The following is a 23127-nucleotide window of genomic DNA, read 5'->3' on the forward strand; positions in this document are numbered from 1 at the left end:
CATAAAGATTAATGTCTTAGGTGTGAACTCTTATTTATAATCCCAGAGGAGTTAAGCTTGGATGATCTGGTGCAGTCAGCACAAGTTTTGCAATTAGGCCTTGGGCAAATCACTGAAGTTACAGGTAGCTCCCTGGTTTCAGTAGCCTCCTCTGTGAAATGGGAAAATAAATACCGCATGGTATTATTATAAAGTCAAGTGAATTGAAATATAAAAATGTCCAGCACTTGGCAGACAGTAATTGGTGGCTGCTGTTATAAAAGACAGGGTGACTAGGTCATAGAAAATAGCATGAGCTTTGGAGTCAGACAGTGCTTAGGTTCTTATCCTGGTCTGGCACTTAATTAACTATGCCACCTTAGGCTGTCACCAAACTTGTTCAAACCTCAGTTTCCTTATGTGTAAAATGAGAGGAAATAATACTATCATATATAGTTATTTTGAAGATGATACATATAATGCATGTGATGCATAGTAGGTAATCAACACATAGCTACTGTAGTCATTACATGAAGTATATTGGCCTATGTGAATTATTTGATCATTTTCTCTCTCCGAATCTTGGTCATGCCCTGGAGGCCCTAAGAAAACATTTGTACAGTCAATGAGTGATAAATGTATTTTATAGGTAACCACATTCTCCCAGATGAGGACCTGGCTGCTTTCCACTGGAGCCTCTTGGGACCAGAACATCCCCTTGCATCACTTAAGGTATTGTGCCCATTTCCTGCGGATACATCCATGCCTAGGGGACATCAGGTTTTGATTGGAGTTTTATTAGAACAATTATCTTTCGTTAGGCTTAAACTATTCCAAATACTTACCAGATAAAAATTTATAATTATGATCAATACCCTTTAAAGAGAAAAAACGTTCGTTTTCCACCTTCTGTGTAGGGGAAAACCCAGCTCTTCCCTCCTATGTTTTTCTTTCCTGTGTGTCTCCTTTACTTTCACACTTCAACCACACTTATTCAGAATACATCACTTCTGATATTTCTGGTCACTAAATGTGCTGGAGTTTTTCCCCACATCAAGCACTTCTCTGCAATAGCAGCTGGGTATCCTACAGTTCAAGTCATTAAAAAAAAAAAAAAAAAAATATAATATATATATATATAAATATATATATATATTTGATGACTACTTTCTCTTTTTATTTTTTTTGTTTTAAAATATATTTTATTGATTTTTTTATAGAGAGGAAGGGAGAGGGATAGAGAGTTAGAAACATCGATGAGAGAGAAATATAGATCAGCTGCCTCCTGCACACCCTCTAATGGGGATTTGCCCGCAACCAAGGTACATGCCCTTGACTGGAATCGAACCTGGGACCCTTCAGTCCGCAGGCCGACGCTCTATCCAGTGAGCCAAACCGGTCAGGGCTCCTTTTATTTTAAAATATATTTTTATTGATTTTGAGAGAGAAGAAGGGAGAGGGATAGAGAGAGGAAGTCATCGATTGGCTGCCTCTTGCACAGCCTCCTGCGGGGATTGAGCCCACAACCTGGGCATGTGCCCTGACTGGGAATCGAACCGTGACCTCCTGGTTCATAGGTCTACTCAACCACGCCGGCCAGGCACCTCGCCCTTTTTCCTAACGACCTATGTCTGATGCCAGTGTTTCTTGTTTATATTAACTCTTCTAGGTTCGAGCTCATCAGCTGGTTCTTCCTCCTTGTGATGTGGTGATCAAGGCTGTTTCTGAATATGTTAGTGCCATCAAAGACCCCTCTGACCTGGATGTGGTTGGGAAGGATGTTTTCAAACAGTCTCAGGTGAGCTAGCCTCCCCCTTCCTAAGAGTAGCCAGTTTTCTTACCTTTACCAGTACCACCAGCAGATTTTTTTAAAAAAAATATATGTTATTGATTTTTTACAGAGAGGAAGGGAGAGGGATAGAAAGCTAGAAACATCGATGAGAGAGAAACATCGAACAGCTGCCTCCTGCACGCCCCCTACCGGGGATGTGCCCACAACCAATGTACATGCCCTTGACCGGAATCGAACCTGGGACCTTTCAGTCCGCAGACCGATGCTCTATCCACAGAGCCAAACCGGTTTCGGCCCACCAGCAGATTTGATCTTTCCTGTGTTGGCTACCTTCTCTCCTCCTAGCTGCTTGTCTTCCCCATGCATACAGACCAGAGCCCCAGAGTTTCCTTGAGAAAACATTACTAGGACTAGATTGAAAGGATTCTTTAACTTTCCCCACTGACTATCAAAGCTATGCAAGCTCATTCTGGAAAATTTAGAAAATAAACAAGCAAAAAAAAAAAAGTCACTTAAAATCTCATTACCCAGAAACAACTTCCTATATTATCACTAGCATATATCCTCTTACTCTTTTATTATTATTATTTTAACTCTCACTCAAGGATATTTTTCCATTGATTTTTAGAGAGAGGGAAAGAAAGAGAGAAATATCAATGTGAGAGAAACACATTGATTGATTGCCTCCTGCACAAGCCCCTACCAGGGCCCAGGCTGGGGAGGAGCCTGCAGCCAAGGTACATGCCCTTGACCAGTAATGAACCTGGGACCCTTCGGTCCACAGGCCAATGCTCTTATCTACTGAGCCAAACTGGCTAGGGCTCTTTTCTTTATTTCATTGTATATTTTAATATAAAGGCAGTCTTGCTTAGTGGAAGATAATGGGTAATGAGAAAGACTACTTAAAGTAGGTTCACATAAAACAAGAATTGATATTTTATTGTTAATAGTGACAAAAGAGCTTGACTATGATTTTGTCTTGTGAAATGAAGTTAGGAAAATAAGTTACTTTTACTTTTCTTTTAAATATATTTTTTATTGATTTCAGAAAGGAAGGGAGAGGGAGAGAGAGATAGAAACATCAGTGATGAGAGAGAATCATTGATCAGCTGCCTCCTGCACACCCCACACTGGGGATCGAGCTCGCAACCCAGACATGTGCCCTGACTGGGAATTGAAATGCAACCTCCTGGTTCATAGGTTGACGCTCAACCTCTGAGCCATCCCGGCCGGACCAGTTCTATGAATTTTTAATACGTATAGATTTATGTAATCACTATCACAATTAGGATCAGAGCAGTTGAACCACCCAAAATCTCTCATGCTATCCCTTTGCAGTCACGCCCAAACTTACCCTAACTCCTGGCAACTATCAGTCTATTCTCTGTTACTATAGTTATTACTTTTAGAGAACAGCATGTGACTGGAATCATATAGTATATAATCTTTTGAGAATGGCATTTTCATTCAACATAATGTCTTTGCCAGTCTTCTAAGTTGTTGCATCCAGCAATAATTTATTCATTTTTATTGCCAAGTAGTATACATTGTGTGGGTATACCATTTGTTTATGCATTCATCCTAGAGGATATTTGAGTTTCCAGTTTTTGGTAGAGCTGCTGTAAACATTTGTGTATAGGTTTTTGTATGAACATACAATTTCATTTCCCTAGGAGTGGGATTTTTGGGTCATGTGGTAAGTATATGGTTAACTTTATAAGATTCTGCCAAACCATTTTCCACAGTGGCTATTTCATTCTTCATTAGCACATGTTACTGTCAGTATTTTTATAGCCATTCTAATTGGTGTATTGTGATAGCCCATCATAATTTTAATTTGCATTTATCAAATGATTAATGATGAACAGTTTTTTTCTTCTGTTTATTTGCTGTCCATATGTCCTCTTTGGTGAATGGTCTGTTTGTTAACAGTCTTTTGCTCATTTTTTAAATTAGGTTGTGTGTTTACTTCCTGTTCAGTTTTGAGAGTTCTTTATATGTTCTGTATACAAGTCCCTTGTCAGATATCTGGTTTGTAAATATTTTTTCCCAGTCTGTGGTTTGTCTTTACATTCTTTTTTTTGAAACTATGGCTCTTTATTTTCACATAGACACTTCAAAGGAAGTCATTAGTAGCTTTTTTTTCTTCTTTTGCTGGGTTTAAATATGTTTTTTTATTTATTGATTTTTTTTGAGAGAGAGAGAGAAGGAAACATCAGTTTGTTGTTCCACTTGTTGATGTATTCATTGGTTGCTTCTTGTATGTGCCTTGATCGAGGATCAAACCTGCAACCTTGGTGTATTGGGACAATGTTCCAACCAACTGACCTACCTGGCCAGGGCCTACTTTTTTTTTTTAAATATATTTTATTGACTTTTTACAGAGAGGAAGGGAGAGGGATAGAGAGTTAGAAACATCGATGAGAGAGAAACATCGATCAGCTGCCTCCTGCACACCCCCCACTGGGGATGTGCCCGCAACCAAGGTACATGCCCTTGACCGGAATCGAACCTGGGACCTTTCAGTCCGAAGGCCGACGCTCTATCCACTGAGCCAAACCGGTTTCGGCAGGGCCTACTTTTGTTTAATGTAATAAAAAGAAGAAAACCCACACACACAAAGAAAACCTTGGGCTTAAAGGAAACCCATCTGTCACTAGGAGCCTGGTTGAAGGATTCATACTTTTAGAAGGGACATACAGTACAGAATTCTCTAGAGAGTAAAGCAGTTTTGAAACGAGTTGGGGGGCTCATTTCCCAGGCTCAGAGTGTTTGGGGGAGGTGTCACAGTGCTTGGCATAGGGTGATGGGCTAGTGATCACTGACCAGGGCCTTGGAATGGATCTTGCTGTCACACAATGCAGGTAACAGAGAGTGAGACACCAAAAAGTAATTAAGGCGCCAACCAACATTTTTTTAGTTGAGCATTTATCATGTAGGTCCAGAAAGTGTAGGCATAGATTGTGTTGGGGTGGAGGTGCCGGAAACTGTCAGCCAGTAGAACAGCTTATATCAGTTTCCCAAAGTTGTGCCACTCTTTTTTTTTTTTTTTTTTTGATAAATTTTATTTATTTCAGAGAAGAAGGGAGAGGGAGAGAGAGATAGAAACATCAATGATGAGAGAGAATCATTGATTGGCTGCCTCCTGCACGCCCCCTACTGGGGATCCAGCCCGCAACCCAGGCATGTGCCCTTGGCTGGAATTGAACCTGGGACCCTTCAGTGTGCAGGCCGACGCTTTATCCATTGAGACAAACCAGCTAGGGCTGTGCCACTCTTTTTAAAAAATATATTTTTACTGATTTCAGAGAGGAAGGGAGAGGGAGAGGGAGATAGAAACATCAATCATGAGAGAGAAACATTGATCAGCTGCCTCCCGCATGCCCCATGCTGAGGATCAAGCCCTGACCAGGAATCGAACCAGGACCTCCTGGTTCATAGATGAATGCTCAACCACTGAGCCACGCCGGCCAGGCAAGTTTTGCCACTCCTTTGGAATGAAGCCAGCATTCTTTTTGTTTCCCTTGGGGTTGCCAAGGTCAGTTTCTTCATAAGCCACATCCAGGTTCCCATATAGCACAAGGAGCTTGCGGGAAGCCAGGCCCTTCAGGAACTTGGAAAAGGCTTTATCCCAGGGCTGCTGATACTCCAGGCACCAGATCTGGGCCTACATTAGGTACATAGTCTGTTACCAGCACAAATGTGTCCAATTCAGCCACAATCACAAATGCATCCAATTCAGCCAATGCCATGGGGAGACACTGAGTGGGCACTGGTGGGAGAGTAGGCCCATGCCACTGTACCCTTCATAGTCCGAAGAAGCTGACCAGTACTGATGGGGTGGTCCATACAGCTCTTGAAGTTCAGCTGGTAGTTTATTCTCTGAACATTTGGTCTACTGCAGGCACAGGATCTCTGGGGCATCTTCCTTTATCCAGTCTAAACCTTGCTCCTTAATCCACGCCTGAAGCCCAGCCACATTCCAGGACTAGGCCTCATTTGCCCCTGGGTGAAGTGTTCTGATCTGGGGATGCCCTCATACAGGGCTGGCCCCTCTCCTGCTGCCTCTTTTTCATTGTTCTTTGCTCCTGCTCCCAACTTACTCTTCCTGACCCCTCTGGCCCAAACTTGGGCTCTTTCTTTCTTTTCTTTTTAAAAAAAAATATATTTTATTGATTTTTTTACAGAGAGGAAGGGAGAGGGATAGAGAGCTAGAAACATCGACGAGAGGGAAACATCCATCAGCTGCCTCCTGCACACCCCCCACTGGGGATGTGCCCGCAACCAAGGCACATGCCCTTGACCGGAATCGAACCTGGGACCCTTGAGTCCGAAGGCCGATGCTCTATCCACTGAGCCAAATCGGTTAGGGCTTGGGCTCTTTCTTATCTTCTCCCACCGCACCCCTTTTCCCCAACTCCCCACCCTTTTCACCTCGTGGCCTAGTGAAGCAGTATTTCTTCAGCATTGCTTGCTCAAGACCTTGTCTAGCTCCTCCTTATCTGAGCACAAAGAATGGATCCCCTGTCTCTACTTTCTTTTGCAGCCAAAAGTTTTAAATTCTTCCCAGTTTTTATCTTTTATGGATCATGCTTTTGGTGTCATGTCTAAGAACTCTGCATAACTGCAGGCAGGACAAATTCTGTTTCCTTCTAAACATTATATAGTTTTATATTTAGAATAAATCATTTGTTTTGAGTTCATTTTTGTATAAAGTGTGGGGTGTTTCAACACACTTCATTGAAAAGGGTGTCTTTTCTCCTTTGAATTGCCTTTGTCAAAAATCACTTGTCCATATTTGTGTGCATCTGTTTCTGGACTCTTCTGTTCATTTGACCTATGTGTCTGTCCCTTTGCAAATAGCACATTGTCTTGAATACTGTAGCTTTATGATAAGTCTTAACATTGGGCAGTGATTCCTCCAATTTTATTCTTTTTCAAAATTACTTTGTCTATTCTATTATTATTTTTAATTCTCACATGAGGATATGTTTTTGTTTGATTCTAGAGAGAGAGAAAGTGGGGAGAGAGACATCCGATCACCTGTCTTTAGTACTCTCCCCAACTGGGGATCGAACCCGCGACCCTTTGGTCTACAGGATGATGCTCTAACCAACTGAGCAGCACTGGCCAGGGCTCCTGCTGGGATTTTAATTGGAATTTCTTTAAATATATAGATGAATTTGGTGAATCTTCAAATCCATGAATTCAGTGTGCCTCTACATTTATTTAGATCATCCTTGATTTCTTTCGTCAGCATTTTATAGGTTTTAGTCCTGTTGATACTTTTGTTTTTGGAGACAATCAACCCATTTAGGTTCAGATCACAAGTTCTCACCATCCTTTTGTGGGTTGTGGTTTCAATGTCTGCAATTTTCAAGGCCTTTGCAAACCTATTTAGATCAGTAGCATGTACGCCACCCAGTGGCCAGTCTGGCACTTGAGCTGTGATTTAGATCTTCAGGTCTCAGTCTATGCAGGGCTGTTTGCTAATGTCAAATCCATGTGTGTGCTGCTCCCTCTCTGCAATCTCTTCAGTACGTCACGGTTCATTGGACCAACCTTGTTCAGCGTCTGGAGCCAAGTAGCAGGGAGGGAGGGTGGGAGGGAGAGAGAGAGAGAGAGAGAGAGAGAGAGAGAAAGCATTGAAAGCTCACTCCACCTCTTCAGACTTTTGCTTCTCTGATTGGAGAGGAAGCTTCCTGTCATTCAGTTTTAGATTTCTGCTGTTCCCCTATTGTCACTTCTGCCACCACAAGTTTGCTTCGGGCTGGCACACAGGAGAACAGAAAAAAGAAAAAGAAGGAAAAATGGGTTGTTTCTAGATACTTCCTTGAGTTTTTGGAGACCCCTTTCCCACTATCTAAGCCAGAACAAGACTAGGTTTTTTTCTGGAGTTTTCTCTGTCCACGTCAATGGATGCTTCCAGATTTCAGTCTGTGTTGTGTCCACACCAGGGGATACCAGAGGGAAAACATGCTAAACTCATCCTTGTTGGTTCGGTGGTACTTTGAATTCTGGTCTTCTCCCCAATCCTCCTGCTTCACTTTTCAGAGTCTTCACGTAGTTGCTCCTGCTTATTATAGCTACCTTTAAGTGGGAACAAGGTGGAGTATGCTTGGTCCATCTTATCCAGGACAGAAATCTCTCTATAGATTTCTTTAGATGAATAAAGAATAAAATCAGTGTTTGATATTGGAGGCATATGTTTTGCTAACAACATTTTGTTATATCTATTACTTCACATTTAACTTTCTGTGTTTTTTTAAAATATATTTTTTATTGATTTCAGAGAGGAAGGGAGAGGGAGGGAAAGATAGAAACATCAGTGATGAGAGAGAATCATTGATCGTCTGCCTCCCGCATGCCCCCTTCTGGGGATTGAGCCCGCAACCCGGGCATGTGCCCTGACCAGGAATTGAACTGTGACCTCCTGGTTCATAGGTCGATGCTCAACCACTGAGCCATGCCGGCTGGGCAAGGTCATACATGTTTTTTTAAATTGGGGTGACACTGGTTAATAAAATTACACAACTTCAGGTGCACAATTCCACAACACATCACCTGTACACTGTATTGTGTGTTGACCACCCCAAGTCAAGTCTCCCTCCATCACCCATTTATCCCTCCATACCCCTCTCCTCCCCCCAGCAATCACCACACTTTTATCCCTTTTTAATTTAAAAAACAAGAACAAAAAACTAAAATAGGCCCTTTGCTCCTAATTCCATCCTAAGTTACTTACAATGTTTCCTGTCTCCTTTATATGTGTGTTTTGATGTGGTATGGTAGTCATCTCAATGTAAAACATTTAAACCTTTTTTTTTTCACTTAATTTTATGACTTCACTATTTTTCATTGTTGCTGTAGCATTTTCATAAATATCACCTTTGTAGATCTATAAAAGAAAAGGATAGAACTTTATTAAGTGCAATTATATATCAGATACTAAATGAACCTGTTTAGACAAGGTCCCATGCTACATACTAGGACATACATGTGAATAAATCATTCTTCGTCCTCATGGAACTGAGGTTAAATTTGGGAGGCAGAAGCAAATAAATGAGCACAACAAAGAAAAACCCCAGTAAAGGTTTCCTAGAGAGGAAAGGTTTCATACAACTGGTGTGTGCCCCTTGAAGGAAGAGTAAATATTTGTCAGGACTCGGAACAGAGTGGTGCATTGTGGGAAGTATGCATAATTCGTATTTCAGGGGATTGTATCATAGGCCTATACTCACTGGCAATGAATAGTTTATAAGATTTATTGTTAAGTACAAAAACCAGGTTAAAAATGTGTGATATGACTTCATTTATGTGGAAAAAAAAACCTGGTGTATATGCAGCAAAAATTATGACAGGACATATACCCAACTGGTAACTGTAGTCACTTCTGGGAAGGGGGGAGTGGGCGCAGAGGTAGAGCTAGTAGGAGAGACCCTATAGCTTTTATCTTGTAAGAGATTGTTTTCAATTATTATGTATATTATTAAATATACTAATGAAATAATAATGCATAAAAATGAAATTTTGAGCCCTAACCAGTTTGGCTCAGTGGATAGAGCATCAGCCTGCAGACTGAAGGGTCCCAGGTTTGATTCCGGTCAAGGGCATGTACCTTGGTTGCGGGCATATCCCCAGTGGGGGGTGTGCAGAAGGCAGCTGACCGATGTTTCTCTCTCATCAATGTTTCTGACTCTCTATCCCTCTCCCTTCCTGTCTGTAAAAAATCAATAATATATATTTAAAAATGAAATTTTGATTCAAAGGAACGTTATTCAACCATGTAAGTATTCTGTAAGTCAGTATAATTTGAAAACATTCTTTAGACATGGGACCCTTTTTTCAAACAATTATAGTGAGTCCAATTTTTAAATTATTTATTTTAGAGAGGAAAGGAGAAAGAGAGAGAGATAGAAACATCGATGAGAAAGAAACATCAATCAGCTGCCTCCTGCATGCCCCACACTGGGGATCGAGCCTGCAACCTGGGCACATGCCCTGACTGGGAATTGAACTGGCAACCTCTTGGTTCATGGGTTTATGCTCAACCACTGAACCACACAGGCCTTCTCAAGTCCAATTTTTTTAGTAAGCAGAGTGATTTTGTTTCCAAGTGAGACTGGCGGACCTGGAGATCTTGATTTCTGTGTTTGTGTGCTTGCGTGCATGCCCATAAACACCTCTGGAATGCTATCTAGATCCTGGGGTGTTAATAGTTACAACTCTGAGAGATGAGATTATGAATATTTTAAGTTTTCCCTTTTCATTAATTTTTCTATTAGAAACAAATGGATTATTATAGTTAGTAGATGGATTTTTTGTAGAAAATATTCAACACTTGGGGCTACATGGCGAATTGGGCACTCTCATGTATTGATGATGAAAATATAACTTGTGACACTGTTCTGGAAAGTGATTTAGTATCATGTGTCAAGAGTCTATGAACATGACCATATCCTTTGACCTTGTAAACCTATTTCTAAGAATTTGCCTTATGAAATAACCCAAGAAACTTGTTAACAATATGCTTATAAGAGCATTATTTATAATGAGAATTTAGAAATGACTTTAATATCTTATGTTCCATTTGATGAAATACGAAGACCATAAAATTATGTTCAAGGGGATTTTGATAAGGAAAAGCCCCGTCTCAGTCAGCCCCAACCCCACAGAGGGAAACAGCCATTTTACTCCTATTGCCATAGATTAGTTTTGCTTCTACTTGAACTTTATATGTACGCTTTTGTGTCTGTCTGTCTTTCACTCAGTATGTCTTTGAGATTTATCCATAGCATTGCATGTATCAGCACTTTGCTCTTCTTTATCACTATATTGTATTCCATTGTATGAATATACCACAATTGATCCATTCTTCTGTTAATATGCATTTGAGTTATTTCCAGTTTAGGGCTATTATGAATAAAGCTGTTAGTTTGTTCATACTTTTTGGTGGACAAATGTATTCATTTCCCCTAGGTAAATTACTTAGGAGAAGGATTACTGTGCCATTCGGTAAATAATGTTTAGTTTTATAAGAAACTGCCAAACTGTTTTCCAAGCTGTACCTAGATAGACCTACCAGCAATCTACTGGTATTCCAGTTACTCCATATCTTTGCCAGTGCTGATATTTATAATCTCGAATTTTTGCCATTCTGTGGATATACAGTGATGTCACATTGTGGTTTTATATACACTGAGTGGCCAGATTATTATGATCTGTGAATGCATAATAATCTAGCCACTCGGTGTATGTCCTATATAATAAAAGGCTAATATGCAAGTTGTCCCCTCGACCAGCAGGCAGGCCGGCCAACCGCCCATGTCTCCTCCCCCTGGCCAGGCTGTCCAGACCCCACCCATGCACAAATTCATGCACTGGGCCTCTAATATACACACACACACAAACACACTGAGTGGCCAGATTATTATGCGTTCAGAGATCATCATAATCTGGCCACTCAGTGTATGTTTAAGTGCTTTTGTGTGTTTTTAAAATATTTTTATTGATTTTGGAGAGGAAGGGGAGACGGAGAGAGAGAGAGAAACATCAATGATGAGAGAGAATCATTGATCAGCTGCCTCCTGCACACCCCACACTGAGGATCGAACTTGCAACTCCCCGGGCATGTGCCCTGACCAGGAATTGAACTGTGACCTCCTGGTTCATAGGTTAGCCATGAGCCACGCTGGATGGGCTGCTTTTGGTTTTAATGTTCATGCCTTTTGAACCAGTAATTTCACTTTGGGGACATTTTCCTAAGGATATAATCTAAAGTCCAAAAAATCTTATTTGATGTGTTCTTTGCTGTATAACTTATAAAAGCCAAATGTGAGAAATAACCTAAATGTCAGGTATTAGGGAACTAGATGCATAATTTATGATATATTTATAATGATAAAATATGCAGCCATTCAAAATTATCTTAAAATGTAATAAAAGTAGGATACAATATTATACATAGAGTAAGGTATTAACTATAGAAAATATGTGTATTAAAATAGTACAGCTATATATATCAACAAAAAAGTTTATTTTTAAGTAACAATTTTTATTTATTTTTAATTTATTGTTGCCACTATCACAGATGTCCCCCATTCCTCCCCTTACTTACCTCCACCCAGCCGCACCCCACTCCTTCTGGCCATCACCACACTTCTCTGTGTCCATGGGTTATTCATATATCTTCTCTGGCTAATCTCTTCACCTTATTTCATCCAGTGCTCCCGCCCCCCATTCTCCTCCTCTCTGACCTCTGTCAGTCTGTTCCATATATCCATGCCTCTGCTTCTATTTTGTCCAAAGAAGACATACAGATGGCCAATACATATATGAAAAATGCTCAGCGTCACTAATCATCAGAGAGATGCGAACTAAAACTACCATGAGGTATCACCTCACACCTGCCAGAATGGCTACCATCAATAAATCCACAAACAACACGTGTTGACAAGGATGTGGAGAAAAGGGAACCCTAGTGCACAGCTGGTGGGAATGCAGACTGGTACAGCTACTGTTGAAAATAGTATGGAGTTTCCTCAAAAAATTAAAGATGGAGTTGCCTTTTGACCCAGCAATCCCACTTCTGGGAATATATCCTAAGAACCCTGTGTTCATAGCAGCATTATTTACAATAGCCAAGATCTGGGGGAAAAGTTTATTTAAAAAAAATACTAGAAGGAGAAAACACACCAAAATATCTTCCGGTGGTGGTACTATGTAATTTTCCCCTATCCTTATGTGTTTTTCTAATGATCATGTGACCATTTTAGAAGAATACAAAATTTAATAAGTCAACTTTTATTTATTTTTAAACTTAATTTAAAAACTTTTCCCATATTTTATGTTCTATAATGCTTTCTCCTTATCTAATCTTTCCTGCAATGAAAAATTACTCTCTTGGGTTTCTTTAAATATTTGATTTCTGCTACTGTTTTGACTCTCAAATTATAAATTGCATGAAAAAGACACTCTTGTGTTGTTTCTTCTTCTGAACATCTGATGTTGCAACATCCAGTCCAGGACGGAAGATAAAATAGAGCGATTCAAGAAAGCAGTTGAGTACTATTCAGTCACAACCAAAATCTCTTCGCTGCCAGTGGGTTCCTCCTCCTTTCTAGGTAAGGCTTCCACCTGACCCGGAGCTGCTCTGTCCATAGAGGAAACTGAGGTGGCCCCTCAGAAACTCCTGGGCCAGAGTAGCATCACTTGTTTGTATTGCATCCTCCTAGAAGTCATCCCTGTTTGGTAGACATTCTCCTTTGGATTTCCATGCAATAAGAGAGGTGACATAAGACAGGGCCCCGATTGCTCCAAACTTTAGATGGGGTCCTCTGCCATTCTCTTAGCTTGGGCTTCTTCTGGTGCTACCTTCCGTTGTGGCCTAGTATACGTAAGACAGCCCTCTCAGTGGTGTCAGACCCGAGTTTGAATCCCACCTCTGCTGTTTACTAGCTGTGTGATCTTGGCAAGTCACATCTGTCTGAAAGGTGGATCAGGATACCTATTGTATAAGGTTGTTATCAGATGCAATAATTTATGTAAGATTCCTGGCATGACGCATAATAGCTGTTCAGTAAAATGTGACTTATTTATAATTAATAATAATTTTTCAGGTGATGTGGGGTTAGCAGAATGTAACGTGGTAGAATTATTATGATTGCCTAAAATGTAGCCCTTTCTCTTGGCTTCAGGTTTCCGTAATAATCGGCTGGGAAATCCTCCCCTTCCACGAAGTCAAATGAACAGTATTTCTGCTGGGAAGCCAGTGGTAAGTATCCTTTAAGGGGCCTCAGACCGTTAGCTAGCATTAGACTCTGGTGGCTTCCTGAGTTTTATAATCTGAGTTAGGTTGTCTTAGTGTAATCAGTATGTTAAGACTGGTCTATACCTATGTCACATTCTCAGCTGGAGGCCAACAGACTATGTCAAGAAAACATCCAAATCAGTAACCACTAGGGCCTGGCGAAGGTAGATTTGCTAATGTTAGAGGGTGTTCTAGGAGACCATGGTTTGGTTCATTGTCCTGCCTCTGGAGAATTCTATCCATACATCACTGTTAGAATTATTTCTTGTTACTCTCAGTAGGTTCTTTGTATCCCAATAACCCTTGCTACAGCCATCATCTGCTATGTCACAACTTTTGAGGGAACCATCTTGGAGCATGGTAAAATGTTAAAGAGCTTCTCTGTCTGTTTTATCCTTCAGTTTTCTCACCATGTGCCCCAGAAAATGAAATATCCACCACCATTCCCATTGGGACCCAACTCCTCTCTTCTCTTCTCCCCCCATACTTTGGGGGAATCCCATGCTTTTTCTGAGAATCCCCTGCTGGAGGACAACCCCCTTGCCACTTGGGGTATCTCTTATGACTCATCACAGTTTCCCAATTACCTGACTTCCAAAGCCTCACCTCCTCTGGGACCAGACTCTTCCCACTCTTCTTCCTCTGGTGATGAGCCAAACGGAGTCAGCTCTGAGTAAGTATCTGTATAGGCACCCGAGGAAACACACTTCGGAAGCATCTCTATTCTTTTGCTGCTAACCTGGGCAGGGGCGTGGGGAAACATATGCTCCTGGCTTCTCTCTGTGGCTCTTTGCTCCTAAGCAAAGTAAGAAAACTCTCTCTCTGCTTGGCCACTTCATGCTCATTTTGACCCTAGATGGGTGGTAATTTTCAGATACTCAAGCCATGGAGGTAAAAGGCAACATAGCAGCCAGTTAGGAGAGCCCTGGTATGGCTGTGCTACATGTCATGGCTGCCATTTCTCCACTAGTGAGGGGAGGAGACTGAATGTTAAAAAAATGAGAAGAATTTTTAGAGTGGAGGTATTGGAACAATTGTGTAGGCTATTATATTCTTGGTGACTCAGGGTGCTGATGATTAAAATATCGGCATTTTGTATTAGCTCATTTGTTCTTAGATTGTTCTCTAAGCAGATTATCCCTGGGAAACAGGGCTGCCTTGAGGTTTTAATTGCAATTATTTTCTTAGAACATATGCAGACTCTAAATGTGATCTCTTACATGTTGGGAAGGATTCAGAATGGTTCCCACAACTTCTGATCACGTTGGTTTGTGGCAGATGGAAGAAGCCAGGAGGGTGGTGATGGCCACTGAGTGGAAACAGGCCCACTGCAAACCCACTGTCCAAACTTCCAGAGGGTTTGTAAGATTCCTTGAGATCAGAACAGACACTTGAGTTGGAATACCTTTATCAACCTCCTTTCTCTTTCTACATTGTCTCTCTCGATCTTTTAGTCACGTCACAGAAACATTTCATCGGCAGCCTAGATGGGAGGATCCCAATGGTAACAGAGGTCCGTGGGTACAGCCTATTGATGCTGGAGTTTCAGATGCTGCCCTGGGAGATGGCGAGCCCCACATCCCATCTCTGCTCTCTATGTCTACGAGGAACCACATGGACATCACCATTCCGCCGCTACCGCCAGTAGCCCCAGAAGTCTTGCGGGTGGCCGAACACAGACACCGAAGAGGTCTTATGTACCCATATATCTACCACGTCCTCACTAAGGTGAGAGCGCACCTCAGTACCTCCTTCCCTCCTTGCTCTTAACAGTGCACTTCACACTTCCTAGAACTGTGTCACCAGAGAAAATGCTGATTAATGGTAACTGAAGGGAGATAAAAGGAGATCAAGTGCTCGGGCTTCTCATTGTATTAAGGGTCTTAGGTGAGGTGAGACCAGAAGGAGATGGGACTGTGCAGTAAATGAGGCCCCAAGAAGTGGAATTGTGAGATTTCAAAGAAGAAACTTGGTAGATTCTGGTCTAGGGGAGGACACTAGAAGAAGAGGCTTTATGCCCTTGTTTTTTGCCTCTTTCTCTACTTCTCCAGAGCTGTTCCCCTCCATCATCTTATCATCCAAATTCCCCCCCCCCCCCCCTCAGCGAAAGGTCTAAGATGGACTTTCCCCATTTAGTCGGCTAGTCAGTTATAGCAAAGACTTTAAAAACAGAACATAGCTTTGAAGCTGGCTGTGGTCAGCTGGGCTTCTTGCTGCTTTTTTTTTATTTTGTATTATTTTTTTAAGAACCATCTTGCATTCTTTTTTAAAATTTTTTTAAAAATCTTTTTATTTCGGAGAGCAAGGGAGAGGAAGAGAGAGAAACATCAATGATGAGAGAGAATTATTGATAGGCTGCTTCCTGCATGCCCTACACGGGGGATGGAGCCTGCAACCTGGGCATGTGCCCTGACTGGGAATTGAACCTTGACCACTGGGTTCATAGGCCAACACTCAACCACTGAGCAACATCAGCTGGGCAATGGCTTCTTTTTTTTTTTAATAAATCTTTATTGTTTAGATTATTACAATTGTTTCTCTTTTTTCCCCCCATAGCTCCCCTCCACCCGGTTCCCACACCACCCTCTGCCCTTACCCCCCCACCACTGTCCTCATCCATAGGTGTACAATTTTTGTCCAGTCTCTTCCCGTACCCCCACACCCCTTTCCCCTGAGGATTGTCAGTCCACTCCCTTTCTATGCCCCTGATTCTATTATATTCACCAGTTTATTCTGTTCATCAGATTTTTAATTCACTTAATTTTTAGATTCACTTGTTGATAGATATGTATTTGTTCATAATTTTTATCTTTACCTTTTTCTTCTTCCTCTTCTTAAAGAATACCTTTTAGCATTTCATATAATACTGGTTTGGCAGTGATGAACTCCTTTAGCCTTTTCTTATCTGTGAAGCTCTTTTTTTTATTTTATTTTTATTATTATTATTATTATTTTAAATATATTTTATTGATTTTTCACAGAGAGGAAGGGAGAGGGACAGAGAGCTAGAAACATCGATGAGAGAGAAACATCACATCGACCAGCTGCCTCCTGCACGCCCCCCACCGGGGATGTGCCCGCAACCAATGTACATGCCCTTGACCAGAATCGAACCTGGGACCTTCCAGTCTGCAGACCGACGCTCTATCCACTGAGCCAAACTGGTTTCGGCTGTGAAGCTCTTTATCTGTACTTTAATTCTGAATGATAGCTTCGCTGGGTAGAGTACTCTTGGTTGTAGGTTCTTGCTATTCATCACTTTGAATATTTCTTGCCACTCCCGTCTGGCCTGCATAGTTTCTGTTGAGAAATCAGCTGACAGTCCTATGGGTGCTCCCTTGTAGGTAATTAACTGTTTTCCTCTTGCTGCTTTTAATATTCTCTCTTTGTCTTTTGCTCTTGGCATTTTAATTATGATGTGTCTTGGTGTGGTCCTCTTTGGATTCCTTTTGTTTGGGGTTCTCTGCGCTTCCTGGACTTGTAAGTCTATTTCTTTCACCAGGTTGGGGAAGATTTCTGTCATTATTTCTTCAAATAGGTTTTCAGTATCTTGCTCTCTTCTTCTGGCACCCCCATAATTCTGATGTTGGTATGCTTGAAGTTGTCCCAGAGGTTCTTTACAGTAACTTCATATTTTTTTATTCTTTTTGCTTTTTTTTTTTTTTGCTTTTCCAGTTGGGTGTTTTTTGCTTCTTTGTATTTCAAATCTTTGACTTGATTCTTGTGATCCTCTAGTCTGCTATTGGGTCTCTTTATATTATTTTTTATTTCAGTCAGTGTATGCTTAATTTCTAGTTGGTCCTTTTTCATATCCTTGAGGGTCTCATTAAATTTATCGGCCTTGCCGAAACCGGTTTGGCTCAGTGGATAGAGCGTCGGCCTGCGGACTCAAGGGTCCCGGGTTCGATTCCGGTCAAGGCATGTACCTTGGTTGCGGGCACATCCCCAGTAGGGGGTGTGCAAGAGGCAGCTGATCGATGTTTCTCTCTCATCGATGTTTCTGGCTCTCTATCCCTCTCTCTTCCTCTCTGTAAAAAATCAATAAAATATATTTTAAAAAAAATAAATTTATCGGCTTTTTCTATGAAATTCTTGAAAAAACCTTATAACCGTGGTTTTGAACTCTATGTCCAGTCATTTGCTTTCCTCCATTTCTTTCATTTGTGACCTGTTTCTTTGTCTCCATATTTTGGCTGCTTCCCTGTGTTGATAGAGTGGCTTTGTGTGCTAGGTGTCCTATAGTGCCCAGTGTCTCAGCCTCCCCAGTTCCCTGAGGTGGACACTCTTGGTGTACCCCTTTGTGGGCTGTGTGCACAGTCTTGTTGTAATTAAGCCTTGATTATTGTTGGTATCACTGGGAGGAATTGACCTCCAGGCCAATTGGCAGTGAGGATCAGCTGTGTGTACGCTGGGAGAACTTCTGTGCTGGAAACACCCTTATGAGACAAGACTTGCTTCAGTGGGGCTTTGGTGCTCACTGAGTCTGCCCCCTGTGTGTGTCCCTTAGGGATCTGAGGAGTTTTAATCTGGATGGTCCCACTCTGACCACTGGGTACACTGGCTCTTGGATCTCCAAGGAGGTGCTAATTTAGCCTCTGCCTGAGACCACCCAGCAGGAGGTACGGAGAGATCTGCAGATTCCTCTTCTTTGTTTGGGTTTTGGAGGTGCCCAGATGAGGCCCAGCTGTGAAGCAATGCAAGCTGCTGTGGGGCCTTGGGCCTTCTTTTGGATGTTCTGGGTCTCACTGACTCAGCTGTAGTTTGTTAGGTAATTTTAGATTTCAAAGGACCAGGCCATTCATATGCAAAAGCCTCTGCGCTCAGCTTGGATGGGGCAGGGTCTCAGGGCGGAGCAAACAGCAATGGCTGACCATCAGCCCTGCCCTAAGAGGCCCCCGGGTCTCAGTGTCCCGCGGTAATCGCTGCAAGCACCTCTGAGAGAAAGCCGCCCTCCAGTTCCGCCTGATGCCAGACAGTCCAGTTTCTCCCCATATGAGTCTGGGTCCCCAGAGTGTCGCCTGGAACTGGAGTTCAGAGCAGTTGGGAGCTTTTGTCTCCCTCCCGATTGAGAAAGCCAGCCCCGTACTCAGTTGCCAGCCCTCTCTGCGCGTGCGCCTCCATACCTCTGCTTTCCGCAGCGCCTCTGAGTCTCAGTGTGCTTTTCTCTTCTAGTTGTAGAATTTCCTCTCAGCCAGCCTTCCTGTGGTTCTGGATGATGTCCATTTTGTCTTTTAGTTGTAGTTTTAAAATTGTTGTGCGAGGCAGCAGTTTAGGTGTTTACCTATGCCGCCATCTTGGTTTCTCCCTTATGGCTTCTTTTAGTCTGAAACTATCTAAGTACAAGTAGAAAATTTACTGGCTAGGCTACATACAGTTCCTTACTGGTTCTCCTCGGCTCAATTCCAAAGCTTGAGGTCACTAATTTTCTCCTTCTCTCTGGCCCATTTTCTTATTAGGGTGAGATTAAGATCCCTGTATGTATTGAGGATGAGTGTAACATGGAGCTGCCACCAGCTGCTCTTCTGTTCCGGTCAGCTCGTCAATATGTATACGGGGTGCTTTTCAGTCTGGCGGAGACACAGCGGAAATTGGAACGCCTGGCTATACGGCGTCGGCTGCCTGTGGAACGTAAGCATAGTTCTGGCTTTGATAAATCTCTCAAAATTTGATGCAGAACAAAAATGTATCTGCAAACACATGATACTTTTGGCTATGGAACAGTTTTTGAGAAAATGTATAATTCACCAGGATACTTATTGGTATGGGGAATGTATTAACTTAAGCTCCAATTCTTTTTTTTTTTAAAATATTTTATTGATTTTTTACAGAGAGGAAGAGAGAGGGATAGAGAGTTAGAAACATCGATGAGAGAGAAACATCGATCAGCTGCCTCTTGCACACCCACTACTGGGGATGTGCCCGCAACCAAGGTACATGCCCTTGACCGGAATCGAACCTGGGACCCTTGAGTCCGCAGGCTGATGCTCTATCCACTGAGCCAAACCGGTTTTGGCCAATTCTTTTTTTTTTTAAATTATATTTTATTGACTTTAGAGAGGAAGGGAGAGGGGGAGAGAGAGAGAGAAACATTAATGATAAGAGAGAATCATTGATTGGCTGCCACCTGCACGCCCCACACTGGGGATTGAGCCCGAAACCCAGGCATGTGCCCTGACTGGGAGTCAAACTGTGACCTCCTGGTTCCTAGGTTAACACTCAACCACTGAACCACACTGGCCAGGCGAGCCTTAATTTCTTCATCTGCAAAATGAGCACTACATTTTGTGATAATGTAGGCATAATCTCTCTCAGGATTGTTCTGAAGAGTAAATGAAATTTACTTTTATATGTAAAGTACTTAATACATATCAAGCATATAGTAAATGCTTACTACTGCTAACAATAAATATAGCAACAAAAATAAAAAAGGTGTTGAAATGTGATCCATCTTGTCCATTGTGGCCAGCTGCAGAAATACTCAGAAATTCTCTACTTCCTGGTTTTCCTCAATTTCTGTTTTCCAGTTCCTGCAGTGATCCTTAAAGAGTGGTCTGCCTATAAAGGGAAGTCACCTCAAACCCCCGAACTGGTGTCTGCACTGACATTTCGGGAATGGACTTGCCCAAACCTCAAGAGGCTCTGGCTAGGCAAAGCCGTTGAGGACAAGAACAGAAGGATGAGGGCCTTCCTGGCCTGTATGAAGTCAGATACACCCAGTATGCTCAATCCAGCCAATGTGCCCACCCATCTGCTGCTCATGTGCTGTGTACTCCGGTAAGCCGTGGGACAAGGAGGCAGCCAGTTCATTTCTCTTTTACTTTTTGGATATTTCCTTTAATCAGGTGTTTTTATGGTGTTTGGGGTGGGGAGGTTTTTGTTTTATGTTTAGCTTAGACTTCAGAAACACGGAAATTGATTGCTTTGATAGTCTCCTTGGTTTATGATCTCTATCATCGTCAGTCCACGCACGATAATATATTCTTATTGATTTCAGAGAGGAAGGGAGAGAGATAGAAACATCAATGTTGACAGGATCATCGATCGGCTGCCTCCTGCATGCCCCCTACTGGGGATCGAGCCTTCAACCCGGGCATGTGCCCTGACCAGGAACTAACGTCCCAGTTCGTAGGTCCTTGCTCAGCCATTGAGCTGCAACAGCCAGGCATGACCTCTCTTTTATATTTGGTTTTATATTTGTTTTTTTGTCCCTTTTAGTCTGTATTTCTCATCCAATTCCCCTTTTCTCCCCTTTGTTATCTCCTCTGGGATATTTAATGTGTGTCTTTCCAAGCCATCTCCCATAAATTTATTAAAATACTAGAGGCCCAGTGCATGAAATTGCAGTCCAGGAGCCCTGGGGGATGTCTGACTGACGGCTTAGGCAGTGAGCGGGCCTAAGCTGTCAGTCGGACATCCTTAGTGCTGGTGCGGAGGCAGGAGAGGCTCCTGCCACCACTGCTGCACTTGCCAGCCATGAGCCCGGCTTCTGGCCAAGCGGTGCTCCCCCTGTGGAAGCACACTGACCACCAGGGCACAGCTCCTGAGTTGAGCGTCTGCCCCCTGGTAGTCAGTGCACGTCATAGCGACCAGTCATCCCGCTGTTCGGTCAATTTGCATATTAGCCTTTTATTATATAGGATAGCCTTTTGTTTTTTCATTTTCTGAGGTGCCTATTTATTTATCTTGTACATTTATTTTAGGTTACTTGTCTTGCTGATTACAGAAGTTTTTTGTCAGATATGTGTATATACACATACATGTATAGCAAATATATTTTCTATACCAGTGTGTGTATAATATCTTTTCCAACCAGTCACATTTAAAAAAAATTATGGCCCTAACCGGTTTGGCTCAGTGGATAGAGAGTCAGCCTGTGGACTGAAAGGCCCCAGGTTTGATTCTAGTCAAGGGCATGTACCTTGGTTGCGGGCACATCCCCAGTAGGAGGTGTGCAGGAGGCAGCTGATCGATGTTTCCCTCTCATCGATGTTTCTAACTCTCTATCCCTCTCCCTTCCTCTCTGTAAAAAAATCAATAAGATATATTTTTTAAAAATTATGTACAGTATCTTTGTTAAATGAAAGTATTAAAGTTTCACCAACCTTTTATTATTTCACACATACAGAAAAGATGGAAGACTAGTATGGTGAACACCCATATGCCCACCACTTAGATTCTACAATTAATATTTTACTATACATTATTCAATATAACTATCCATCTGTAGCCATCCATTTATGCATCCATTTTGATGCATTTCTAAGTAAATTTCAGATATTGGTACACTTCACCCCTAATCAAAAAATATTTAATTTTGGTTTTGTCAAACCCATCAAATTGTAGCTTTATGATGTGTGCGTTTGGAATCTTATTCAATGAGTCTCCTCTATCCCTGGGTCAAAAATATTTTTTTTTACCTTTTATATATTTTTATAATGTTGCCTTCCATGTTAGGTCTTTAAATATACTGGGTATTTATTCTCTATATGCTATAAGAAAAGATCTAATTTTGTTTTCTCTACAAAATAAGCCAGTTTTTCCAATTCTGTTCATTAAATGATTTATCCTTTCCACACTGATTTATATTACCACCCTTCTCATATACCAAGTTCCTGTATATACACGAGTTCTTTCCTGACTTCTATTTTGTTCCATTGTCTATTTGATGCCTCGCCAGGACCACATTGTTTTTATTATTAAGGGTTTATAGTTTGCCTTAATATCAGGTCAGACAAACCTCTGCTCTTTGCTTTTCATGTTTCATACTTGTGGCTATTCCTGAACCGTGTGAACCTTTATTCTTCCAAATATAATTTAGAATTAGCCCACTTTCCACAAAAAATCTTATTGGGGATTTTTTCCCAATGAGTTGAATTTCTAGATTGATTTGACATCTTTATAATGTTAAGTCTTCTCATCTAAAGATCATAGTTTACCTTTCCTTTTTTTTTTTTTAGGTTTCTTCCTTTATATCTTAGTAGAGTTAATTTTTTTCCATAGAGGTTTGCTGTGTTTTAAATTAATTCCTTGGCACTTGATACATACTATTGCAATTATGGATAGTATTCTGTTTTCTATTATACTTTCTTGTTTATTTGCTGATGTGTACAGGAAGCAAATTTTTGTGCAAAGAAGAAGTCAGTCCCTACAAGTCACCAGAGGGTTATAGAGCACTGAGCTTTGAAACTAGACAGACCTCAGTTTGAATTCTGGCTCTGGTACTTTGCAGCTTGGATAAATCACCTTAACCTACTAAAATCATCCATTTCTGCCAAGCTGGCATGGCTCAGTGGTTGAGCATCAACCTATGAACCAGGAGCTCATAGCTTGATTCCCAGTCAGGGCCCATGCCCAGGTTATGGGCTTGATCCCCATTAGGGGGTGTGCAGGAGGCAGCCAATTTCTCTCTCTCCCTCTCCCTCTTCCTCTCCCTTCCTCTCTCTAAAATCAATTTAAAAAATATAAAAAAAATAAAATCATCCATTACCTCATTATAAATAGTTATAATAATCCTTCTGCAGAGCTGTTTGAGGATTTAGATAATACA

General features: G+C 41.6%; 1 protein-coding gene and 1 pseudogene across 2 annotated transcripts in view; one reads left to right on the forward strand and one right to left on the reverse strand.

Annotated features, from left to right (window-relative positions):
• Positions 1-23127, forward strand: part of FAM120C (family with sequence similarity 120C) — a 62731-nt gene that overhangs the window by 22489 nt on the left and 17115 nt on the right. For both annotated transcript variants that reach the window (XM_054713831.1, XM_054713835.1), the window contains exons 3-10: positions 629-711; positions 1649-1777; positions 12792-12894; positions 13468-13544; positions 13982-14253; positions 15035-15308; positions 19037-19208; positions 20105-20354. In XM_054713831.1, coding sequence (XP_054569806.1) covers positions 629-711; positions 1649-1777; positions 12792-12894; positions 13468-13544; positions 13982-14253; positions 15035-15308; positions 19037-19208; positions 20105-20354 — 1360 coding nt within the window. The remainder of the gene's footprint in view (positions 1-628; positions 712-1648; positions 1778-12791; positions 12895-13467; positions 13545-13981; positions 14254-15034; positions 15309-19036; positions 19209-20104; positions 20355-23127) is intronic.
• LOC129148802 (DNA-(apurinic or apyrimidinic site) endonuclease-like) lies at positions 4556-11922 on the reverse strand (annotated as a pseudogene).

The sequence above is a fragment of the Eptesicus fuscus genome, chromosome 1 (assembly GCF_027574615.1).
Source record: "Eptesicus fuscus isolate TK198812 chromosome 1, DD_ASM_mEF_20220401, whole genome shotgun sequence".
In the NCBI taxonomy this organism is placed as follows: Eukaryota; Metazoa; Chordata; class Mammalia; order Chiroptera; family Vespertilionidae; genus Eptesicus; species Eptesicus fuscus.